The sequence below is a fragment of the Heterocephalus glaber genome, unplaced genomic scaffold (genome assembly GCF_053883595.1).
Source record: "Heterocephalus glaber isolate CG9 unplaced genomic scaffold, H.glaber_assembly_v1.0 deba00001497, whole genome shotgun sequence".
In the NCBI taxonomy this organism is placed as follows: Eukaryota; Metazoa; Chordata; class Mammalia; order Rodentia; family Bathyergidae; genus Heterocephalus; species Heterocephalus glaber.
In genome coordinates, this window is record NW_028258320.1 from 6,392,498 (window position 1) to 6,412,006 (window position 19,509).

General features: G+C 58.4%; 2 protein-coding genes across 4 annotated transcripts; one reads left to right on the plus strand and one right to left on the minus strand.

Annotated features, from left to right (window-relative positions):
* On the plus strand, positions 1 to 7,091 carry Tmem151b (transmembrane protein 151B). 2 transcript variants are annotated; one of them, XM_004846453.4, is made up of 3 exons: positions 1 to 220; positions 2,012 to 2,452; positions 3,569 to 7,091. In XM_004846453.4, exons 1-3 carry the CDS (start codon positions 107 to 109, stop codon positions 4,658 to 4,660), a joined length of 1,647 nt encoding a protein of 548 aa, XP_004846510.1. In that variant the 5' UTR covers positions 1 to 106; the 3' UTR covers positions 4,661 to 7,091. The 2 variants fall into 2 exon arrangements, with proteins under 2 accessions (XP_004846510.1, XP_004846509.2); XM_004846452.4 differs by lacking the exon at positions 1 to 220 and having other exon boundaries at positions 1,455 to 2,452.
* On the minus strand, positions 7,085 to 18,715 carry Drc5 (dynein regulatory complex subunit 5). Of its 2 annotated transcripts, XM_004846454.4 has the most exons (5): positions 18,504 to 18,715; positions 14,007 to 14,329; positions 12,622 to 13,193; positions 9,388 to 9,837; positions 7,085 to 7,976 (listed from the first exon to the last, which is right to left on the minus strand). In XM_004846454.4, the coding sequence occupies exons 2-5, from the start codon at positions 14,242 to 14,244 to the stop codon at positions 7,767 to 7,769; spliced, it is 1,470 nt and encodes a 489-aa protein (XP_004846511.1). In that variant the 5' UTR covers positions 14,245 to 14,329; positions 18,504 to 18,715; the 3' UTR covers positions 7,085 to 7,766. The 2 variants fall into 2 exon arrangements, with proteins under 2 accessions (XP_004846511.1, XP_012928291.1); XM_013072837.3 differs by lacking the exon at positions 18,504 to 18,715 and having other exon boundaries at positions 14,007 to 14,429.
* Between the last annotated feature and the right edge of the window lie 794 nt (positions 18,716 to 19,509).

The window sequence follows — 19,509 nt, forward strand, 5'->3', positions numbered from 1 at the left end:
AGCGCGGGCCCCGCTCCCGCCGCCCCCTCCCCGGGCCCGCGCAGGATGCCCCCGGCTCCTGGCCACCCCGCGGGAGATCCTGAGAGCCACGCGCCCCCTCTGCGCCATGTCCCCGCCCGGGTCCGCCGCGGGAGAGAGCGCGGGCGGCGGCGGCGGAGGCGGCGGGCCTGGGGTCCTGGAGGAGCCCCTGGCGGCGGACGAGGGCCCCGCCCGAGAGGAGGTGAGAGCGGCCGCATCGCGCCCTGAAACCCGCACCCCGGCACCCGCGCCCCGGCCCGGCACCGCAGCCGCAGTCCGCGCCGCCCCCACCTGCGGCCCGGCTGTCCGCGGGGCGGGGCGGGGGGCGCGGAGGCGGGGCCGGGGGTCCCGGGCAGGGGAGGGGCGTGGGCGGGGCCTCGTGAACCCCGACCCGAGCTAGAAGGACTCTGCCCGCCTGTCCCCGGGCAGGGACGCGGGGGGTGCGGAGCTGGGAGGGGACCGGGAAGGCGGCGGTGTCCACCTGGGCTGGGGACTAAAGGTGGGGTGTGCCGAGAGCCCAGACCCCCGGGGTCGCTGGGAGGTTCACCCTCCCTTTTGCGTCCTGCTGCTCCCCCTAGGGGCCCTAAGCCCAAGAACCCTTCAGTGTGGATGTTAAGCTCATTCTTACTCTGGAACTGGAAACAAAGAGACCGAGGAAAGTACCAGAACCCCCCTCCCCTGCACACTGCACACTGCACACTTGCACGCCGCACAGCCGGCAAGCGGGTGGGCCTGCAGGCAGAGCCCCTTCGGCCCAGGGGTCCTGGAGGGTGCCTGTGTCCCCATCCCGGGTGGGCGCATGGTGCTCCTTCCAGTCCCAGCTCCCTATGGGTGTTAAGTCCAGGGACCCTGCCTGTCTCTGTGCCTGCTTTTCCACCTAATCCCTTCAGCTGGACCGCTTCTAGGTCAGGCCTGAGGAATTGAAGGGACAAATCAGGATCCCAGAGGCAGTGTGTATGTATGGGGAGGGAGACTTAGGCCACCTCGAGAAATCAAATTCGGTGCTCATTTCTCGAGGCTGCGGGGTGGCAGCACCATGGGAGGCACCCAGGATGCAGGGTGAGGCATGGGCCCTGCCAGGTGGTAAACAACTCACCGGCCAAGCCGGGGAGAGCCGGGGAGAGCTGCCGAGCGCTGTAGGAGACAGGCCCCAGGAGAGGACCAGAGATGTCGTGACAAAAGGCTGGACTTCAAACGTGTTCTCCCTACCCCTGCCCTGGCCCTGTCCCCATCCTGTCCCTAGCCACATGCCTTTGTCCTTTTGGATCCCCCCCTTCCCAACGGCCTTCTGCTTGGGGACCTCAGCCCTTCCCTCCTGGTCTAGAACTTGGGGAAAGGATGTTAAGATTCGGCACGAAGAATCTGGGGTGGATGGGGCTCCATAAGTGGCACTGAGCCGGGGTGGGCTTCGTCCTCCAGAGGAAGTGTTGGGAGGATGTGTGAGCATTAGGGAGGTGGGTGGGTAAAGGGGAGTGGCTCCTAGAACCCGGACTGAAAGTCTCTGCTAGAGTCCGGGCTTCATGTATTCAGGTGCAGGTGATCTCAGAGGCCCCTCCCCGCTTTCCTTGAACACTGGGAGGGGGTCTGGGCTGGGGACCTACCTTTGCTGATGCCTGTCTGTCCTCCCTTCTCCCCCATCCACTTCTTCTCCCATTTCATTGCCATCTTTGCATCTGTCTTTGGATTCCCTCTGGACGCCATCCTACCCATCTCTGTCTTCTTTGCTTCCTGGGCATCCATCCCTGGCTCTCATCCTTCTCTGCCCCTTGGGGCGTCTCTCTCTGCACTTTCCCGCACTGGCTTTCTGGTCCCTTTTCCTGACCTCATGATGCCTGCCCTCTGGGTCACTTCTGTGTTTATCTCTGGTCCCTGGATCCCATCTCGGCCTGTTTTCTCCCCCATCCCTATATCTCTGCCTCTGCCTCTCCATCCTGCATCCATTTCTCCGCCTCAACTCCTGCTCATCCTGGCCCCTCTCTGCTCGTCGGAGCAGCAGCGTCCCATCCAGCCCTCTTTCACCAAGTCCCTCTGCCGTGAGTCCCACTGGAAGTGCCTCCTGCTGTCGCTGCTCATGTATGGCTGCCTGGGGGCAGTGGCCTGGTGCCACGTCACCACAGTGACCCGCCTCACCTTCAGCAGCGCCTACCAGGGCAACAGCCTCATGTACCACGACAGCCCCTGCTCCAACGGCTACGTCTACATCCCCCTGGCCTTCCTGCTCATGCTGTATGCTGTCTACTTGGTGGAGTGTTGGCACTGCCAGGCCCGCCATGAGCTGCAGCACCGAGTGGATGTGAGCAGCGTGCGGGAGCGCGTGGGCCGCATGCAGCAGGCTACGCCCTGCATCTGGTGGAAGGCCATCAGCTACCACTATGTCCGCCGCACCCGCCAGGTCACCAGGTACCGCAATGGAGACGCTTATACCACCACCCAGGTGAGCTGCCTCTCAAGATGGGAAAGGGTGCTTGGACCCCGTGGGGAGAGCGGGGACAGGAGGTCAGTGATAAGCTCACTGCAGCAGACACAGACAGAATCATGCCATCAGGACTTCACACACGTGACATCTTTTATTTAATCCTCATAATAATCTATGAGATAGGTATTGTCCCCATTTTACAGGTGAGGAAACCGAATGGTGGAGAAGTTAAGTACTTGTCCAAGGTTATACTGCTAGTATGTGGGAGTGACAGCTCCGAGTGTAAACTGTTTAGGGCTGAAAGGCTGCAGGTGGCTTCTCAGGCTTCTCTCACAGCACACACACACCTGAGGCAATGGTTACCGGGTTCCCTCTCGAAGGTAAGGAAACCTAGGGTCAGAGACTTGCCCAAGGCCTGCAGTTCCTGCGTGGCAATGCTAGGCTTAAACTCAGATTCTGGAGCCCCATCCAAGGCTCCCTGAGGAGGTAGATGTGGGGGTCTTGGTGGGGGTTCCTCAGAGTCATCCGCACTTCCAGGATTAGACCTACTGGGTCCTAGGTTGAGGGGATGTTGCCAGAGGTGGTGGCCTCCTGCTCTGTGGACAAAGCCTGTGGCTGTGCAGGCAGCTGAGGCCTAAACAGGAGCCTGGAGAGGAGGGCTCCCTTGGAGCCAGTGCCCACTTGGAAACACACTGGTCAGAGGGAAGAAGGGGGAATATGGTGGCTGAGCAGCAGCAGGACAGTGCAGGTACAGGTGGCCAAGGGTTAGGTGAGCCCGAGGGGTAGTTTGTGGCCAGGACCAGACCCCAGGGGAACCAGAGCTTCCTTTTTGGTACCAGGGATCAAACTCGGGTCCTTGAGCTTGCTAGGCAGGCGGCAAAACCACTGAGCTAAATCCCTGGCCCCAGAGCTTCTTGAAAATGAGAATGCACACAGGTAGGGCTGGGTTCTAGTTGGTCCTGTTTTTAACACACTGGTTAAGTTGCGGGTCTCAGCTGTAAAGCAGATGGTGACATCTCGAGGGGCTCCAGCGGGTACCCAGAGTGGGACAGGCTCAAGGGCAGATGATCAGGCAGGAAGAGCAGCACTGGGGTATGCGGGGTTGGACAGAGACCCCAGCCCCCTCGCCCACAGGTCTACCACGAGCGCGTCAACACGCACGTGGCTGAGGCCGAGTTCGACTACGCGCGCTGCGGCGTCAGGGACGTGTCCAAGGCGCTGGTGGGGCTGGAGGGTGCACCGGCCACGCGGCTGCGATTCACCAAGTGCTTCAGCTTTGCCAGCGTGGAGGCGGAGAATGCCTACCTGTGCCAACGTGCACGCTTCTTTGCCGAGAACGAGGGTCTGGATGACTACATGGAGGCACGTGAAGGCATGCACCTGAAGAACGTGGACTTCCGCGAGTTCATGGTGGCCTTCCCTGACCCGGCGCGGCCGCCCTGGTACGCATGCTCGTCAGCCTTCTGGGCGGCGGCGCTGCTCACGCTGTCGTGGCCGCTGCGCGTGCTGGCCGAGTACCGCACAGCCTACGCGCACTATCATGTGGAGAAGCTCTTTGGTCTCGAGGGCCCGGGCTCCTCGGGCGGCCTGAGCCCTGGCGATGAGATGCTGCCCCCGCTGGCGCACCGTCTGCCGCGCGTGGACACTGTGGACAGCACGGAGCTCGAGTGGCACATCCGCTCCAACCAGCAGCTGGTGCCCAGCTATTCGGAGGCGGTGCTCATGGACCTGGCGGGCCGCGGCTCGCATGCCCGGGGCTTCGCGCCCTCCTGTCGCTATGGCGGTGTGGGTGGCCCGGGCGCGGCCCCGCTGCGTCGCAGCTGCGAGCAGTGCCAGCGCGCGGCCAGCAGCTCCTCCATCTTCTCTCGCAGCGCGCTCAGCATCTGTGCCAGCCCGCGAGCAGCCCCAGGGTCCGGCGGGGGCGTGGGGGGCGCGGGCAGCCGCTTTTCCCTCGGCCGCCTCTACGGCTCTCGGCGCAGCTGCCTGTGGCGCAGCCGGAGCGGCAGCGTCAACGAGGCCAGCTGCCCCACGGAGCAGACCCGTCTGTCCAGCCAGGCCAGCATGGGGGACGATGAGGAGGACGACGAGGAGGAAGCTGGGCCGCCGCCATCCTACCACGACGCGCTCTACTTCCCTGTCCTCATTGTGCACAGGCAGGAGGGGTGCCTGGGCCACAGCCACCGGCCGCTGCACCGCCACGGCTCTTGCGTGGAGACCTCACTGTGACCCGGGCCCCCGATGGGTCCGAGCGCCCCTAGCCGGACTCTGTGCCCCGCATGAAGCAGGGCAGTGCAAGGGTCACCCAGACTGGGCAGGGAAGAGACAGGAGGGCACTGGGAGACCCTGTGGGGCTGAGAGCCACCTGCTCTGGACAGAGACCGAGGATGTGTGGGCGTGGCTCTCCAGAACCCCAGTCAAAGGCAGAGTGGCTCCTCCATCCACTCCCCCTCTCCACACACACTCGAGATTTCCTGTGCAGCCTCCTGGCAGGTCTGCTGTTAGTGGCAACTGTGTGAGAGGTTCAGGGACCCGTGCTGAGCCTCCTCTGGAGGGTGCATCCCTGGTAGGCTGCGCGGTGATGTGGAGGCGCAGGAAGGGTGTCTGGGACTTTCCTGCCCCTTGGGGCCTCTGTTGAGGGGAACAATAGGGCTGGCTGCCACCCAGCTGATTTATTCAGTGGGTCTGAGGCCAGGGCCAGGTGGCAGCCCCAACATAGTCCCCACACCGCGGCAATGTGGCTGTCGTCTTCTTGGCACTGGGCCCAGAGCTTGGGGCTTCCTTTCTGCCTCCTCCTGCACTGCTGTTTATGTCACTGGGCCCCAGGAGCAGGTCCTGAGAGATTGTGCTCACAGCACGCACGTCACTCATCTCTGTCCCTGGGGACAGGGAACCTCAGCCCTTTTTTGGAAACTCCGTAGCCTCCTCTCGGGCTTGGGCAGGTGCTGGCACCACCGGGGTGGCTGGCCTTAAAGCTGGCCAGGGTGAGCGATGCATGAGATGCACCTAGATGACAGATGGGCAGTGGGGCACACAGGGCAGTGGAGAGTAGAGAGAGAGGACCTCTAAAAGGGGGGCCCTTGCCTCCCCAGACCTGTGGGAAGGAGTGACATGGTCTTGTCCCTCACCCTTTCCTTTGTGGGCTAAGGACCTGGTCACTGGCCCAAGCTGGAGAGACACTGATTCCAGGGGCAGGGTCAGAGGCAGAAATTATCCAACTCTGCCAGACTCCTGGATCTCCCCTTGTGCCCTGAGCAGAAGCCCTGCTGTGTTTCCTGGGGTCTTCAGAGAGGCAACCTGCCACCACATGGGGGCGCTTGCTCCGTCCTGTTCCCCAGAGCTCCACATTGATGCTTCTCCCTCATGCTCCCCACCGCCTGCCCCGATGTGCTTGGTGTGCATGTCTTTGTACAGCCCCTTGCCTTCCCAGCTGCCCAGGTCCTTTCCCAGCAGACTTAGTGCCTGGGCACTGGGCTCACATCTCAGCCTAGAGAGGATGACCCTGGGCACCCAGACACTGTGCCCCAGATGCTTCTTGCTTCTCTGTTGCCATCAGAGCTCTGGCATTGGCCTCTCCTGGCCGCTGCCTGTCTGGCCTCCCCCTGGCTGGCCAGGCCTGCACCTGCCTGAGGATGTGGGCTGCGCTTGTCTAGGAGTGTGGCCTCCACCTATGCAACATCACCTCTAGCTCCTGCCCTCCTTCTCAGGGGGACATGGGGTGGGGGCAGATTGTGGGGACAGCATGGCCCATGAATCATCAGTGGTCAGGCTTTCCAGGCACACAGAGATGGGCGAGAAAGGAGAGGCCAGAGAGAGTGGTTTGGGCAGAAGGCCACTGCCGCCCACCAGCCTGCCAGCTCCTAAACCCATTGGGACCCTGAGTCTGTGCTCCTCGGGGCCTGGTGGTGGGAACACCCCTCTCGGGAGGTGCAGAGGGTCTCATTATTATTTCGCCTGTATCGACCATTTCTGCTAGGTGTGCTCTGCCAGTCTGCCTTGCCTCCCACAAACGCACAGACTTAGAGAGAAAGCGATTCTTTGGTCTGTTTTCTTGGTAGCTTTTATTGATTGCCAGGGAAAACGAAAACCAGAAAATTAATTAATCTCTAAAATTAAATTTTACACTGAATGTTCTTGTTTCTCTAATTAGAACCTCTGCTAGCAGCGGTGGCCACACGTACACCCTCACACCTACATGCTTGCACTCTGGAACTGCTTGAGGGTGTCAGGCACAGAAGGACGCAAGGCCACCTGGACAGGGACATGTGCGTCACCTCCCCAACCCCCTGTGGTGCTCTGCTCGAGTCTGCTTGCCAGAAGGGGTCCCTGGAGAGTGGGCACTCCTGGGTTGTGGTCGAAACCTGTGACCCAGACCTTGGGGACTTGGGCTTGACCATTGGGCCCCTTGGGCGTTGTGGCTGACGTGATTCCTGTGGGTGTGGCCAAGCTGGGCAGCTTCAGAGTGACAGGGACTCATGCAGGGCACCTGGAAGGCTCCCTGTGTCCGGGGACAAGGGCTGTGGGGAGGCTGGGCCTGGCTGGTAGGAGACAGGTCCTGTCAATTGGGTGCATCACATTGTGGCCTTTCTGTGGTGGATTTCCAAGCGCAAAGATTGTACAAATCTAACTGGTGGATAATAAAGTTGCGATGACTCACCGATGTCCCCTCTGGTGTGGCACTTCTTCCCCTCTCCAGCAAGAGTGTCACTGTGTTTCCCCAGCTGCCACCATCGATGGCCGCCTCCCTCTCCCCCAGAGTCCCCTTCCTACACAGCACGTGAGCATTAGGAGGTGGTGTGGCCTGCAGAACTGAGTCACATCAGGCAGAGTTGAGCAATGGGGAGGTGGCATCTGTAGGCTGAGTGTGGCAGGAAGAACCAAGCATCACTGTGGTATAGCCACAATGTGTGCATGTGTGTTTATGCACACATGTGTGTACATGTGTGAAGGTTGAGGATCCAATCAGTAGATGGGATTGTGGGGAGATGGAGGAGAATCACCTCTGTGGACAGGGTGCATGGGAGAGTCTAGCGTGTACATTCCCTTGGGTCCTCTGCCTGCCTAATTCCTGGAAGAAGTTGGTCATTTTCAGGGGTCTAGTGACACCCTTTTCGCGGCCCTGCAGCTGGGTCTCCACTTTGATAGCTTTCCTCTGCTATTAGGACCCTCCTTACCTTCCGTCTTTATACATTTATCCCTTGATCGTTCCCTCTGAGTGTGTTTGGGTCCCCCCTCCCCTCCCTCGGGACCGGTGTGACCCTTAGCAGTAGAGTGCATGGCAAGTGCAGGGCATGAAGGACAGGGCTGGAGTCACTGCCCCGGCCCTGCCCGCACCTTATGCCTCAGAATTCCCAGGGTCATTGGCAATGACTGGCAACACAAAGTGGTTGGGATTCAAGGCCCGCTGGCGGGCAGCTTCCCGGTTCGCATGGAGGGCCTGGCCAATGAGGTACTCGCTCTCTTGGGTGACATCCGACAGGCGCAAGTCGAACTCCAGGAGGGTCTTGTTGTCTGCCACACCCTCCAGTAGCTGCTTCCCACCATCCTGGGAGGGCAGAAGGGAAAGGGTCATGGGGCATCGTGGTGCGGGTGACAGGCACGCACACATTTACCCAGAAATGCATCCGAGACAGCTGCCATTACCCTGCTGTGTACTGACCTACTCCTGCCGATTCACTCAGGCAGCGTGGCCAAGACCTGCTAAAGTGGCTGTCCCACTCCAGTGACAGTGATCACACTCCTCTACCCCTAGCTGGGGCCTGGGGACAAGTCTGTCTAGGGACAGGGGAAGAGGAGCTCAGAGGAGACAGCTCTGGGCAGCTTCTCCTTACCCTGACCAGAGAACGGGGAGGTGCATCACAGCGCTGTCCCTTCCTGCCTCTGCCTGCTGCCAGGCAAGATGTCAAACTGCAGCATTTCTCAGGAGCAGGAGAGGAGGACCAGAGAGGCCATGGCCATGGGCCAATGGGCAGAGTACAGGATGGCCCTGTGCTTCTGGTCATCTGAGCACTCAGTGACCCCCCTGTAGAAGCCATTTCCCAGCTAAGCTGTAGCAGGAGCACCCCCGTGGGGACAGCAGAGAGGGGCTGCATGGCGGCTAAGTGGGGGTCTCACTGGAGCACACAGGGCCCCTCCCGCAGGTCCTCCACCCCAGCTCTTCTGGGTCAGTGTGAAGACTCCCATGAGGGAGGCAGAATTCTGCTGTTCTGTGGATGAATGCCACTACTGTGTTGGGAAGCAAATGTAATGGGTCAAGAAATGAATAGAGTAGAATCTAAAGGAAAACATTAGCATAAATCACAGGGAGTAAAAGATTTCAATGGCTCTGTGTGTGTGTGTGTGTGTGTGTGTGTGTGTGTGTGTGTTCCTATAACTTGCTTCCTCCCCACCCCCGTAGAAATGGGAATTAACACCCTGAGCCCCCTTTAAAATATTTTTTTAAAGTTTTGTGACAGAGTCTTGCTAAGTCACTAAATTGTCCAGGCTGGGCTCTAACTTTCGATTCTCCCGCTTCAACTTCCCAGAGTGCTGGATTACAGATGTGTAGTACCAGGCCTGGTATACCTGACATTTCTTCTTCCATGGCTTGCTCAAGAAAGTTTGAGAATCACTGTTTGTCACAGAAGACTCAGGCTGGGCTGCAGCATGAGTTGGTGGTGCAGTGCTTGTCTAGAAAAGACTCAGTCTAGGCTGGGGGGCAGTGGTAAACCGCATGCCTAGCATGCAGAAGGACCTGGGTTCAATCCCCAGCACCATAAAAAAGAAACTCCCACGTATGAGATAACTGTGAAGACAAAGGGAAAGGAGCAGATGTTGGGTACACCCCTTGGCCCAGCGTGCATTCGTATGTGAGTATGTGACACTGCACGTAGCACCAGAAGCCTGAGGTTCCAGTATTCCTCCTGCAGGGAGCCTGAACCAGCCTGGCTGCCTGCCCTCCCAGAGGCCTGGCTCACCGGCCCGATGTGGTTGCAGGACAGGTTGATGCTGGTGAGGGAGGTGTTGACGGCGAGGGCCTGGGACAGGAACATGGCCGTGGGCTCCGACAGCTCATTGCCACCCAGGTGCAGGGTGGTGAGGCACATGTTGGTCAGCAGGGCGTGCGCCAGGGCCTGGCCGCCCTCATCCTTGATGCAGTTGAGGCGCAGGTTGAGGGAGAGAAGATAGGCATTGTGTGCCAGGGCGTGAGCCAGTGCCTGGGCCCCGGGTGCACGCACTCGGTTGTTGGCTAGGTTCAGCACACGCAAGCGGCTGTGGCTGAGCAGCTTGGCCGCACCGTGTGCCCCACGGTCCCCGATGAGGTTGTGAGACAGGTCCAGCTCCTCCAGGGCCGGGTGGTTGAGCAGGCTGCAGATCAGAATGCGGGCCTTGTCGTCATCCACGCGGCTGCGGGCCAGCCTGAAGATCTGTGGAGGGAGGCATGACAGCCTGCTGCCAGCACACCTTTCGCAGGGCGGGCAGCGCCACCCAGTGATTCAGAATTGGTGGTGGGGGAAGAGACCCTATTGATGGAGTGATTGCTGTGTGGGCATGCTGCCAGCACCTTTTCTAACCCTTGTCCCTGACCGCCAGCACCCTGGTGGAGTCGGGCAAGTTCTCGCTCCATTTTGGGGAGAGAAGAAGAAGGCTTAGGGAAGTCCCATTACTCAATCATCCAGGTCTGTCTGATGCCCCAGCCGATTTCTCTCTCTCTCCCTGTCTCCATCTCTGTCTGTGGTGGTACTGAGGATCGAACCCAGGGCCTTTGCACTGAGCTACTTCCCAGCCTTTTTAAATTTAAAAAAAAAAATTTTTTTAAAAGACACTACATTACCCAGGCTAGGCTGGAACTTTGGATCCTCCTGCCTCAGCCTCCCAAGTGCTGGGATTGCAGGCATGTGCCTCCACTCCTGGCTTGCAAATTCCTTCTTAGGCAAACCCAAAGCCTTCATCTGTTCCTGCTCTGCTCTCTGCCTTCACAGTCAAGCTCTTGGCAGAGTGGATCACAGCACCCCCTCCTCTCTTCTGCAGCTCCTGGCTCCTGGCCCTGGCACCCCACTGCAATTCCTCCAGCAAACCCCCGGCTTGCTAAGTCAGTCTCTGGTGCCAAGCTCTCCACTGCTCACTCCTAGTGGCACATGCTCTCCAGGGCTTGGGCACGCAATGCCAGGTCCCTTCCCTCCTGCCTCAGGTTTCTGCCAGGCTCCCCTAGAGCCACCTGCCAGTGTCTCATGCCCCTCTTCTGGCTCCCTTGGGAGCACCATCCTGAGCCCACACTCGAGAGGCTGGCACCCATTTCCATGCTTCATTCAGACCTCTCCTGAGAGCTGCAGACCCTCCCTGATGGAGGTTACTGCTCCAGGACATCTTAAGTGGAAACCCAGTCCTCCTCCCATCATCCCCATCTTGCCAGTGGACCCCCAGACATCTGGTCTCCCGGACAGGAATGCCTGAGGCCAATGTGTCCTTCCTCCTCTTCCACATGCTCCTCGTGCCAGCAAGGCTGCTGATGCAATTGCTCAAGCCTCTCTCCTTCATTCTCTTCTCCCCTCTCTGCAGGCAGAGCCAAAGTGCACCATTGTCTGCATTTGGCAGGGGAGTCCTAAGTGACCCGCTATGTCTGCAACCCAACAACATAATGTCCCTGTCAACAAGACCTTGCACGGTCCTGTGGTTTGGATACCCTGGTGTCCCTGCGGGTTCCTGTGCTGGTGACCTGGTCCCTGAGTGTGATGGAGAGAGGTGTGGAGCCTTTAAGAGGTGGGGCCTGCTGGTCCCTGGTTAAGTCACTGGGGGCATTACTTCTGGAAGAGATTAATGAGGCTCTCTCAGGATCCCACTTGGTTCTCACAAGACCGTGAGGCCATACCACCGTGTGCTTGGTCTTTTTCATGCACATTCATTTCCCTTTCTGTTTCTCTGGCATGTTGAGGAGGAAAAGTAGGGCGGACACTGAGCTGTACAGGCCTCCAGCCTCTGGGGTTGTGAGCCAGACACCCTTCTTTTGTTTAAAGTGCCTGCCCTCAGATATTTTGTGACAGCAACGGAGAATGGACAAATTCAGATGGTGCCCAGAGCACCTTGAAATAAAGCCAGACCCCTGACAAGGCCTTCTTTCTCCCTGAGAGGCTGGCCATCCACCCCAGCCCCCCACTTCTAGCTCCATCTACACAGCCTGGAGAGGCCATGTTGCTCTGCCCAGGGGCCTGGATGTGCTTCCTAGCCCTGGGATGACTTTCCTCTCTCCTTATCTACAACTCCCACTCCTCCTGACCTTTACACAATGACACTTGCTCCAGGAAGCCTTCTCTGGCACATCAAATGTGCCTTTTATAACTGCACATAAGAATGTCCTTTCTTAGTAGTGCACAACTGTAATTACCGAGGGAGGTTGGGGCAGGAGGATCTCAAGTTCAAGGCCAGCCTGGGCAAAATAGTGACTTAGTGAGACTCGTCTTAAAAATACAAAACAAGGGCCGGGGATTTAGCTCAGTGGTTTCACCGCCTGCTGCACAAGCGCAGGGACCCGAGTTAGATACCCGGTACCAAAAAAAAAAAAAAAAAAAAAAAAGGGCAAGAGGGGGGTGGGAATGTAGCTCAGTGGTAGAGCACACCTGGATACATGCGCGCGCACATACACACACACACACACACACACACACACACACACACGTCTTTTCTTTACAGCACTCATCCCAATTAGGGGTCCAAGAAACAATACAGGATCCCCAGCCTGGGGGCATGGCTCAGCAATGAAAAACAAACACTACCCTAAAACAGGAGACGTGCTTAAGTTTAAATCTCTGACAAATAAATGTGTCCCGTGTGACATTCAGGACATACTCCTACAGAATACTTGCTGTTTACCTGAAACACAAAGTGAACTGGGCGCCCTGTGTTTCAGCTGCGAGTCTGCACGGACGCCCCCACCCGCAGCTGGAGGCAATCAGCGCCTTTCATCATGGCTACTGGCAGCTGCAGAGGCCTGCGGAGTGACTGTCAGCTCCTGACTGCATCTTCAGCACCCGGGACAGGGCTCGGAGTGCGGGTGTTTGTAGATGACTAAGCTGCTCCGGGTTCAGTCCCCAGCAACAAAACCCCAGACCAAAACCGGCTCCATTAATGAATGGAAAGGAAACAGGAGGAAGGCGATGGCAAGAGGCGAGGCAGAGGAGGGGACAGAGAACCGGGGGCGGGGCGCCGAGAGGTACCTTGAGCGTGTGGCAGGCCTTGACGGTGGCCGCCAGGGAGTGGCAGTCGTGGTAGGTGAAGAGGAAGAGGTTCCACTCGAAGTTCATGCCACAGTCCTTGACGCCGTACACCAAGTCCAACTCCTCCAGCTGGCTCAGGCCGGCCACCAGAGGGCCCAGCGGGTAGTGGTCGGGGCTAGATTCCTCTGCTTCCCCCTCGCTGCCCGAGTCCGACTGGTCTCCCATTTTACGGGGCGTAGGCGGCAGGCGCACAGGCGGGAGGAGCTGGTCCACGCGGAGGTTGCGCACGAAGTCCCTGCAAAGGGGCAGCAGGTCGAGGACAGTGCTGGGGTCCGTGGTGCCAGGGATGAAGCACCGCAGCAGACCCTCCAGGTGCCGCTCGAAGAACAGGCGCTTCCAGCTGCCGCCATGCCGGGCCACGTGGCACACGGGCCAGCGCTGCACGCAGCAGCGATGCCAGTAGCCCTCGTCGTCGATGAGGTTGGCGGTCACAGCCAGCGGCAGGTCAGGGGGCAGATGGCTTAGGACCTTCTGCTGGTATTCCGGGGGCAGCTGCTTCAGGATCGGGTTTTCTTTGGGACCAGAGGAGAGAAAAAGGGGTCACAGCTCTGGGGGCCCACATGGCACACCACATTGGCAACCCTTCTGCAGCTGGACTGCCAGTGTTTGTTCTTGGGGAGTCTCAGTCCGAGGCTCATGGTTGCCACCTCGCCTGATGGAGGAGACAGTCCTTGACTCCAGAGCCTCCCAGTCTGGTGTGATTCATTCATTTCAAACAAGTGCATCTGGAGCCAGGTGTGGTGGTGCACACTTGTAAACTCAGCATTCAGGAGGCCGAAGCTGGAGGATTGCTGTGAGTTCGAGGCCAGCCTGAACTGCATAGTAAGACTGTCTCAAAAACAAAAACAGAAACAAAAAAAAAAACCCCAAGTGTATCTGTCTGACACCTCCTGTGCGCAGGACACTTCTGGGAGGGCTGAGCCCCAAGAGTCGGGAGACAGGGGGCCCCAACCTCTGGGAGCTCACAATCCAGCCAGCAGAGACAGAAGAGACAGGTGGAAAGAGCGCATGGAGGTCAGGTGGCCGTCGTTGCTGGAGTCAGAACACTGGCCCTGTCCTCAGAGGGTGCCCATTAGGGAGCAGAGGCTGCCCCACCCATCCCCCAACTTTGCAGCGGGTTCCTGGTACTGAGCACAGGGCACCAAGCAAGCCAGGAAGCCACCTGTGCTGGGAATCTGAGTGGGCGAGGTTCTGGGTGAAGAGTGGCTCTGTGGGGAGGAGCCGTGTCCGGCTGGGACAGGAGGGGGCTTGGGGATGTGGAGGGCAGGCAGGGTGGGGTGTGCAGGAAGTAGGGCCCTGCCCTCCTCCCTGCCCCAAAGACTCACTCTGGAAGTTCCTGATGATGTTCTGGATGCAGAGTTCCGTGAGGAGGGGCACGATGGCCAGCGACCACTCGGTGTCCTCAGCAATGATCCTGTGCATGCGGCGGAAATTTGGGGCCATGGCCTTGGTAGAGACCAGGCCTGTGGTTGGAGGGTGGCCTGCAACAGAGGGCCTAGGGCCGGAGGAGGAGGGGGAATGGCTGGGGCTGGGTGGGGGGGTCAGGGTCCGGGAGGCCTGCATGCTGGGGGCTGGCGAGAGAGAGACGGAAGGCCCCACAGGGAGCTGGACAGGAGAAGCTGCTCAGGTCCTTGATGGTGGCGGGGACCTGGAGGGAGAGAAAGTGGGGAGAGGGGAGACTTTGGAGGAGCTGAGAGTGCAGAGCCAAAGTAGATCCTGGTACAAACCAGCTGTGTGGCTTTGGGCAAGTGACCGAACTTCTCTGGGTTTCAGTGCTGCCTCTATGAAACAAGGGTGACAGTTACCAAGAGGATTATTTGGAGGAGGGAATGAAATAATGACTGCAGGAAGCAGAGTAAACTGTCTGGCACATGTAGCAAGCAACTGAGGTGATTCACTTTTTAGGTCAAATAGTGCTTGCTGTACACTGGACACTCCTTTATGTACATTAACACATTTATCTTAACAAAAGCCTTTTAGAGGTAGTTTTCTGATGGGAAACTGACCCACAGAGAGGTTAATTGACTTGCCCAGCATCGCACAGCTACCTTATAAAGAACAAGGAGAGATTTAAACTTAGTTTATCCATTCATACTTGGGAGGCTGAGGCAGGAGGATGGCAAGTTCGAGGGCAGCCTGAATTGTGCTCAAACTAAAAAACAAAAAGGGCTTGGGACATACCACACTGAGCCTGTGGCCATCCAGCATCGAGGGCATTGCGGGTTGAGAGAGAAAGAGGAGGAGACGGGGCGTGGCCTGCCCAAGGTGCTGGTGCCCTCACCTCTGCCCCAGGGGGTCTCCTGCCTGGAGCCCTCCTGTGATCTGCCCCCCCTCCCCCGACCACTTCCGGTTCTCCTGGCCCTGAATCCCAGGCAGCTTGGAGCACAGCAGGCACAGGAGAGGAGGCAGCTAAATCTGGGGCTGAGGACAGGGGATGTAATGTGGCTGGGTCTGGGGACACCCCGTCCTGTGCTCAGAGACCTGGGGATGGACAGGGCTGCCTGCCCAGCATTCAGTGCCCTCAGATGGCACCTGCCTCAGGGTGGCATGGCCTGTAGGGAGGGACATGGTGATCTGGGAAAAGGCGTCCTTGGCAGAGGGAGGGACCAGATGGTGCTCACTGGCGCCAGGCAGCTCCAGGAGGAAGAGCCTGGCTGAGGGGGTTGATGGCTGGGCTGTATGTGGACATTGTCCCTGCATGGTGACAGCCCTTGTGGAAACCAAATGCAAATTCAGCTGGGTCCAGCTTTTGACTCAGGGCCCCTTGGACAGGGCAGCTGAAGGGACTGCTGCTTTAGCCTCCCCTAACTTCACTTCACATTTCCTGCTTTGCCAGTTACCTGCTGTGTGACCTTGGCCTAGTTACTCAACCTATCTGAACTTTGGTTTCCATGTCTATAAAGTAGATAATGATTCTTTCCTGTGTGGGTGACTGCACGGACTCCTGTGGGATGATACTTGGTGACTACTGATGATCTTTGGAAAAGCTGCTGAGGGGTGGGTGCAAGTGACAGCACCAGGGCAGGCCGAGGACTTGGCCTGGAGACAATTCTCTGGGGTGAGGTGGAGGGTGAGGGGCAGCGGTGTTGGCAGCTGGATGCATGGCACCATGGAGGCAGGAAGGAAGGTCAGGTAACAGGCCAGCCCTGTTCCTGGACTCCTGGGCCCCTTCCTGGCTGTTCTGTTAGTCCCCGGGGACACCACGGGCTGCACTGCAGGGAGCAGGCCCAGGCTTGGCAGGGGCATGCGGGTCCCTGGTGGGCACTGTTGCCCGCACTATTGCCCAGACTCACTGCCCTGGTCTGCAGCAGTCCCTGCTCCCTCCTCCTTGGAGACCCCTGCTGGGGCAGGGGGACCCATCCCAGGGCCTCACCAGTGGCAGAAGGGAGGGGCAGGGCTGCTCCAGAGGCTGCCATAGGAGCCCTGCCAGGAGCCCCAGGGTACAGGGTTGGTGTCATGTCTAAGGCAAACACCGGGATCATTAGCTGCATAATAGCATAAAAAGGTCAGTACAAATCTTTTTTTTTTTTTTTGGGACTGGGGATTGAACTTGGGACCTTGCGCTTGTGAGGCAGGCACCTGAACCACTGAGCTAAATGCCTGGCCCTACCTCTTGATGTTTTAAAAATACATATTATGAAAATATTTTCAGTTGGGTGTGGCAGTGCACACCTGTAATCCCAGCACTCTAGGAGGCTGAGACAGGAGGATTGCAAATTAGAGCCCACCCTGAGCAATTTAGCAAGACCCTGCCTCAGAATATAAAACCAAAAAAGGGCTGGGGATGTAGTTTAGTGCAAAGGCCCTGAGTTCAATCTCCAGTACTGAAAAAAACAAAAAGTGTTTTTAAAATTTATTTATTCTTTTTGGTACTGGGGATCGAACTCAGGTCCTTGTGCTTTCGAGGCAAGTGGTGGAGCCATTGAGCTAAATCCCTGGCCCAACAAAAAGTGTTTTTGATAGGTCAAATGTCTTTTAAAACCCTGCTTTTAGGGCTGGAGATTTAGCTCAGTGGTTCTGCCGCCTGCCTCACAAGCTTGAGGTCCTGAGTTCGATCCCTGGTACCAAATAAATAAATAAATAAAATGAAAACCTGCTTTTACTCTAGTCCCAGCACTTGGGAGGCCAAGGCAGGAGGATTGTCATGAGTTCCAGGCCAGCCTGGGCTACATAGGGAGACCCTACCTCAAAAACAAAAACCCTACTTTTAGCAGGGTGTGTTGGTGCATGCCTGTAATCTCAGCACTTGGGAGGCTGACACAGGAGGATTGCCACAAATTCAAGGGAAGCCTGAGCTACACAGTGAGTTCAAGGCCAGCCTGAACTACATATGGAGACCCTGTCTCAACAAACAAAACAAAACAAATAATAGATCAAAGTATATTTAAAAGGATAATGGGGCCAGGGATTTAGCTCAGTGGTTGTGCCTCTGCCTGGCTCGAAGGCGCAAGGTCCTGAGTTTGATCCCTGGTACCAAAAAAAAGGATAATGAGCAAAATGAACTCTGTAGTGTGATACGTGGCTCCTCCCCAGGCAGGTGTCACCCTGCTTGCCTCTGCCACTCTCCTGGGTCTCTATGAAGGCTTGGCACTGTGCCCACCATGCACGTGTTGAGGCCTCCAGGGTCCTCTCATCCTCTCTCAGGGCCCAGCTCCCTTCTCCCCTGAGCTCAGGGGTCCCAGCTGTCCTGCCCATGCCCCACATCCAGCTGCTGGTTCCCCTCACCTGCTCCCCAGCCCCCTCTGGCCTTTCCTGCTGCCTCCACATCTGCTTGCACCAGAGCCTAGCTGTTAGCTCCTGGCGTCAGCTGGTCCTCCCATGTCTGGGCCTGGGGAACCCTTGGCACCCGACTGGGCACAGGCAGCTTCCTTGGCTCCTGTGTCCGAGGCCTCCCTGCTCTTGCACCCAGGACACTGTGAGCCTCTGCCACCTCACCTGGGAAAGGGATACTGCTGCACTGGGTCTCAGCTCAGTACCACTCACTGGGCTTTCCTGTCCCCCAGCCTGCTAAGTCACCCTCCAACCCGTGTCACTGCCTGGGGTGGGGATCAGGGGTGGGGGCTGCTCCCTACTTCTGCTCTCGTGGATTTCAGGCTTGCTCCGGTGAGTGCTGGTGAAGACCATCCTATTGGCTAGAGCCATTGGTTTGAGGGTGGCTACAGTGCCAGCCAATCAGAGCCCTCCTTGGGTTTGTCCAAGTGCAGGCGACAGAAGGACAGATGTCCTTGAAGGCTTGCCGCCTCCGCTGCTGGGAGCCATCTCCCTCACACACAGGGCTGCCTGCAGCTGGAGGGAGTGAGTCCAGAGGGGATGGATGGCAGATCCGAAGCACCCTGGCACCTTCCTCCCCGTTCCTAGTCCCTGAGACCCCAGAAACCCTGATGCCTCCATAGCCCTAGACCTATTTTTTTTTTTGTACCAGGGATCGAACTGAGGACCTTACACTTGCCAGGCAAGTGCAGTGCCACAGAGCTACAACCCTGGCCCCCCTGAGACCGTATGTGGCTGCTGCTTCCAAGTCCCTTTTGCTGAAGCAGAGTTTTGTTAGGCTCACAGTTTGGTGAGTGAGAGAAATTATGGGGAAAATTCTGTCAGGTGATGAAATAGTCTGTTTGTAGCCTGAGAACAGGGGTAAGAGTTTCTCTAACAGCCAAGCTGGTGTTTGGTCCCATGAGAATCATGGCGTTCAATCCCCCAGGGCCTGCTCCCAACTCCTGCCTAAGTCTGCTGCCTCAAGAGGGGCTCCAGTGGCCTGGCTCTCAGCTCCCTCAGACACCCCAGCAGAAGGTGGCTCCAAAGGCCCCCGGTGCTCCCCACCCTACCTGGAGTGAAGACTCTGGCTTCTCTGTGATGGAGGGAACCATCGTAGGGGGTAGGGGGGGCTTGTGGGGCTGCAGGGAGAGGGGTCACCCTTCTGAGGCCCCCAGGGTTTAGGACCGCTGTCCCCCCCGGGGGGGGGTCTCCAACACTGATAGTGGGGCCGCGCAGTGGCCCCAGTGGGCTGAGGGCGGTGGCGGGTCTCCCTGCTGTAGTTAGGGAGGTGGTCGCTAGGGACGCTGGTGTTGCCTGGGAGGTCGTTAGGGACGCCTGCGTTGCCAGGGGCGGTCCCGGCACGAGATTGCGTTCAAGTCACCGTTCCCAAGGGCCCACGGCAGTCCACCAGGTCAGGAAATCCGCGGTGTGGGATGCGGGGTACCTGGGAATGTGTGCTTGGCGGGGTGGGGCATGTTCAGGATCGGTTGGGCTCTTCCTGCTGAGAGGGCCCGGAAAATGGCGGGAGGTGAGTGTGGAAGGGCTAACTCCACCTCTTCAGGACCTCTCAGGGGAGGCTGAGGCTGGAAGGAGCCTGTGCAGCTCCCACAGCTCTAGGCTGGCACCAGCCACTTCCAGCCCTAGTACAGGGCAGAGGGACAGACCCCAAGAGCGGCCATGAAAAGGAACTGTGCTGCAGGTGGAGGGTTCAGGGGAAGGCATAGCTTCCTTGAACTGCAGCTCCGGGTGACTGTGTTACCTAGTGCCACAGACACTGAGGTGACTCATCAGTAACGCTGGGCACCAAGCTCACCCTGGTGGCCCCCCGGGGGCCCTGAGAGGTGCTGCTGCCAGGCCCACAAACCATCTGCCTCAGGAGGACGTGGCTTCACTGGACGGCCAGCACCTGGGGGCCGGAGTGTCCTGGCCTGGAGACGCCGCCTGGATCTCCCCTATACCTAGCAGCAGTGCTGTGAGCTGGCGACCCACCTGGCAGGAGGAGGCTGACTGCCACCTTGGCTTCCTCCACCCGGGCTGGGCGTGTGCTGAGCAGCACAGTTGCCCCAACCCTGTCAC

What these genes read in the sequence shown, in the direction of transcription:
- Tmem151b (XM_004846452.4), top strand. Translation starts at nt 1,628, where the DNA reads ATGCCTGTCTGTCCTCCCTTCTCCCCCATCCACTTCTTCTCCCATTTC. An exon ending in ACGCTTATACCACCACCCAG is followed by an intron (nt 2,453 to 3,568) that starts GTGAGCTGCCTC and finishes CCTCGCCCACAG; the next exon opens with GTCTACCACGAGCGCGTCAA.
- Drc5 (XM_004846454.4), bottom strand. Translation starts at nt 14,244, where the DNA reads ATGCAGGCCTCCCGGACCCTGACCCCCCCACCCAGCCCCAGCCATTCC. An exon ending in AGGCCTGCCACACGCTCAAG is followed by an intron (nt 9,838 to 12,621) that starts GTACCTCTCGGC and finishes CTCCCTCCACAG; the next exon opens with ATCTTCAGGCTGGCCCGCAG. An exon ending in CCTGCAACCACATCGGGCCG is followed by an intron (nt 7,977 to 9,387) that starts GTGAGCCAGGCC and finishes CTGCCCTCCCAG; the next exon opens with GATGGTGGGAAGCAGCTACT.